The 4,890-nt window shown below is 39.0% G+C and overlaps 1 protein-coding gene across 1 annotated transcript; it reads left to right on the top strand.

Annotated features, from left to right (window-relative positions):
- The first annotated feature begins 2,516 nt into the window (after positions 1 to 2,516).
- On the top strand, positions 2,517 to 3,465 carry LOC131598192 (uncharacterized). Its single transcript, XM_058870817.1, has 2 exons — positions 2,517 to 2,973; positions 3,068 to 3,465. Exons 1-2 carry the CDS (start codon positions 2,517 to 2,519, stop codon positions 3,463 to 3,465), a joined length of 855 nt encoding a protein of 284 aa, XP_058726800.1.
- Positions 3,466 to 4,890: the final 1,425 nt, after the last annotated feature.

The raw sequence follows: 4,890 nt of genomic DNA, 5'->3' as shown, positions 1-4,890 counted from the left end.
CACGTTCAAATTTCCTTGAACTTCTGAAGCCTCTGAACTTCCTTTGCTTGGTCTTCCAGAGTTGATTTAACCTTCTGGAGATCAGGGACAGTTCATCTTCTTCTTCAGATTCTGATTCTTCAGGATCTTCTTCTCTGGCCTGAAAAGCGTTAGTGCATTTCTTGATATTTGATTTTAATGCAATAGACTTACCTTTCTTTTGAGGCTCATTTGCATCCAGCTCTATTTCATGACTTCTCAAGGCGCTGATAAGCTCTTCCAGAGAAACTTCATTCAGATTCTTTGCAATCTTGAATGCAGTCACCATAGGACCCCATCTTCTGGGTAAGCTTCTGATGATCTTCTTTACGTGATCAGCCTTGGTGTATCCCTTGTCAAGAACTCTCAATCCAGCAGTAAGAGTTTGAAATCTTGAAAACATCTTTTCAATGTCTTCATCATCCTCCATCTTGAAGGCTTCATACTTCTGGATTAAGGCTAGAGCTTTAGTCTCCTTGACTTGAGCATTTCCTTCATGAGTCATTTTCAAGGACTCATATATGTCATAGGCCGTTTCCCTGTTAGATATCTTCTCATACTCAGCATGAGAGATAGCATTCAGCAAAACAGTTCTACATTTATGATGATTCCTGAAAAGCTTCTTTTGATCATCATTCATTTCTTGCCTTGACAGCTTCACGCCACTGGCATTTACTGGATGTTTGTAACCATCCATTAGAAGATCCCATAGATCACCATCTAGACCCAGAAAGTAACTTTCCAGTTTATCTTTCCAGTATTCAAAGTTTTCACCATCAAATACCGGCGGTCTAGTATAACCATTGTTACCGTTGTATTGCTCAGCAGAGCCAGATGTAGATGCAGGTGTAGATGTAGACTTTTCACTTTCATCAACCATCTTTTAAATAAAGCGTTTTTCTCTTCCTGAATCTTTTCTAAACACGGTTAAGTGCTTGCACCTTAGAACCAGGTTCTGATACCAATTGAAGGATGGAAAAACACTTAGAAAGGGGGGGATTGAATAAGTGTGACTTTAAATCTTGGACGATAAAAATAAATTGCACAATTATTTTTATCCTGGTTCGCTGTTAACGAAGCTACTCCAGTCCACCCCCGCAGAGATGATTTACCTCAACCTGAGGATTTAATCCACTAATCGCACGGATTACAATGGTTTTCCACTTAGTCCGCAACTAAGTCTTCCAGAGTCTTCTGATCACACACTGATCACTCCAGGAACAACTGCTTAGATACCCTCTAAGACTTTTCTAGAGTCTACTGATCAACACGATCACTCTAGGCTTAGTTCACTCCTAAGACTTCCCTAGAGTATTCTGATCAACACGATCAATCTAGTTACAAACTGCTCAGCCAACTGCTAAGACTTCCTAGAGTATACTGATCACACTGATCACTCTAGTTCCTTACAACTTAATGTAATTCTAAGAGTATTACAAATGCTTCTTAAAAGCGATAATCACAACTGTGATATTTCTCTTAACGTTTAAGCTTAATCTCACTAAGATATTACAACAGCAATGTAGTGAGCTTTGATGAAGATGAAGATTCTGAGTTTAGATTTGAACAGCGTTTCAGCAAGTTTGATATAAGTTGTTTTGGTGCAGAATCGTTAACCTTGCTTCTCATCAGAACTTCATATTTATAGGCGTTGAGAAGATGACCGTTGAATGCATTTAATGCTTTGCGTGTTCCGTACAGCATTGCACTTAATGTTATACGCTTTTGTCAACTACCTCGAGCCTTGTTCACGCTGTGTCTACTGACGTAGCCTTTAGTAGCTTTTAACGTTCCTTTTGTCAGTCAGCGTAGTCTGCCACCTGTACTTCCTTCTGATCTGATGTTTGTGAATACTACGTTTGAATATCATCAGAGTCAAAACAGCTTGGTGCATAGCATCTTCTGATCTTCTGAGCGTGATACCATCTTCTGATCTTCAGTGCTTCTGATCTCATGTTCTTCTGATGCTTCCATAGACCCATGTTCTGATTCTGCTTCGACCATCTTCTGATGTCTTGCCAGACCATGTTCTGATGTTGCATGCTGAACCATTTGAGATACAACTTCTGAGCGCTGAATTATGCGTACTCTTTATATATATTTCCTGAAAGGGAAATTGCAATGGATTAGAGTACCATATTATCTTAAGCAAAATTCATATTATTGTTATCATCAAAACTAAGATAATTGATAAGAACAAATCTTGTTCTAACAGAGTACGTTCCAGAGGTAGAATTTTCCTACCTTCAAGTGTATGTATGATCCTGATGGGGCCCAAGAGTGGATTAAGGAGATTGAGAGGATCTTCAGGGTGATAGACTTTTCTGCAGCGCAGAAGGTACGTTATGGTAGTCATATGCTGGCTGGAGAAGCTGATAATTGATGGGCCGACACTCGTCATAGATTGGAAGTTGGTGGTGAAGTGATTACTCAGGCTGTGTTCACGAGGGAGTTCCTGAGGAAATATTTTCTCGAAAAATGTACGGGGAAAGAAAGAAATGGATTTCCTTGCGCTGAAACAAGGGAATTCGACCATCACTGAGTATGCTGCTAAGTTCGTAGAGCTTGTGAAGTTCTATCTAGACTATGGTGCAAAGACGACTGAGTTTTCAAAGTGTATCAAGTTTGAGAATGGGTTGTGTCTGGAAGTCAAACGGGTGATTGGATATCAGCAGATCTGTAGGTTCGTGGAATTGGTGAAAAAATGTCAAATTTATGAAGAAGACAATATTACTCATTCAGCTCACTACAAGAGTCTGAACGAGAAGAGAGGAAAACTGCATCATAATCATAAGAAGCCTTATGATGCTCCTGCTGACAAAAGGAAGCAGAAAGTTGCTGAAGGGAAGAAGACAAGTGGGGGAGGGGATCCTGCTACCGTCATATGTTATAGGTGTGGTGGACAAGGTCACCGTTCCAATGAGTGTGAGAACAAGGTGCTGAGATGTTACAGATGTGGGTCATATTAGCACCCAGTGCCAGAAGCCAAAGAAGGATGCTGATGCTGCCAAGAATAACGCTAGAGTGTTTGCTTTGAGTGGTACTACAGATTCCAAGAAGCACAACTTGATTCGAGGTGCTTGTTTTATTAACAATGCCGAATTGGTTGCTATTATTGATACTGCTGCTACTCATTCATTTATTTTACTTGATTGTGCTACTATGTTGGGATTAAAATTGTCTTCTATGGAAGGTAGTATGGTAATGGATACTCCTGCCAGTGGTTTTGTTACTAATACTTTTGTTTGTAAGGGATGTCCTTTGACTATCTTTGATAAGAGTTTTGTGATGGATTTTGTGTGTATACCCTTGCACCAGATCGATGTGATTTTTGGTATGAACTGGTTAGAGTTCAACTATGTTCATATAAATTGTTATAATAAGACGTTGAGGTTCCCTAAGTTTTGTGATAATGGAGAGTTGTTGTTGTTGATGCTAAGCAAGTAAGTGAATGCATTAGAGATGAGGCCGTGATGTTTGCAATATTTATCTCATAAGGAGAAAGGAATACAAAGTCGCCACCGTGAAAAATAAACCAGAGTCGCCACTAATATATTTATCTCGTAAAGAGAAAGGAATATCAGAAAACCTAACAAGAATAAGAACAAGGTTGTCATACCCCATCCTTCAGCCTAACGCACGACTTTCCAGACATCTACCGATGCAATTAGATCTGGTCTAACGCACGACCCATCCTCCAGCCTAACGCACAGCTTTTTCCAGACATTTATCAAATGCAAATTGGATTCGGTCTAACGTAAGACTCGCCCTAAAAAGCATAGCCTAACGTACGGCTTACTTTGACACTTATCAATACGATGGATTCAGTATAACATCCTAAATATATCCTTCAGATATAGTCTAACATACGACATATTCTGACTCTCAAGTCTATCGAGCCGGATGGAATCTTTAAGACCATCTCCAACAATACTCTTCCTGGATGGCATCTATAAATCCCATCTCCGAAAAAGTCCTTGCATAATCAAGGGCAAATTTCTTGGTATTCTAGTGTTCAATCCTCTTCCACCTTCAAATTCCAACATGCACACAAGCCAATTTATATCTTCAGGTTTAAGAAGATTGAACAGGGGCAGCTGTCATACCCCAAAATTTTCCCATCATATTTACTCATATTTCAGTCCATCTGACTTTCAAATGCTCAAAGATACACAAGAAAGAAGCATGTAGTCTCTCTCCTAAACAACAAACCCTCTAACTAGGGTTTTTCTTCTCTCAAAATAAAATCAGGTTCTGACACCTCAAGTGGTCCTCATGGCCTCTCACATGCCTCAAAGGATCCTTATGCCAAGTTTCAAGCTCTGATTCCCAAGATTGCCCAGTCAACTACTCAAATGATCAATAGTCGACTAGTTTGACCTAAAAGTCAACTGTAGTGAAAGTACAGTAAAAAAAAGATCATTTGATTAAGGATTGATCATGATTCATCAAGAAAAGATCAGAAATCAACAAAACCAAAAGTTTCTAAATTAGGGTTTCAGAGGAGAAAGTCAACTGAACTTTGATCAGCCATAACTTTCACATGGAACATCAAAAATTTACCATCCAAAGCTCAATTTGAAGGAAATTTAATTCTTTAAAATTTTGTCTCTCACAAGCCAAGTCTAAAAATTCTTCATTTGAGAGATATGAGCCAAAACATTACAGGTCCTTCTAGAAGATCGCAAAACGCAGTTTTTTGTCAGGAGCAATATCATCAAGATAAAATCTCCAAATGAAAAATATGTTCCAAAGTGACTTGTAGAGGACACCTTAGGATTTCCAAAAAGTCATAGAACACTTCCATACCATAAATATTGAGTGAGTTATGATTGACAGAAGTTGGGCAAAAATGGGAAAATACATGACACC

Source organism: Vicia villosa, linkage group LG4 (assembly GCF_029867415.1).
Source record: "Vicia villosa cultivar HV-30 ecotype Madison, WI linkage group LG4, Vvil1.0, whole genome shotgun sequence".
NCBI classification, from domain to species: Eukaryota; Viridiplantae; Streptophyta; class Magnoliopsida; order Fabales; family Fabaceae; genus Vicia; species Vicia villosa.
This window is presented reverse-complemented; position numbering and strand designations above follow the sequence as displayed.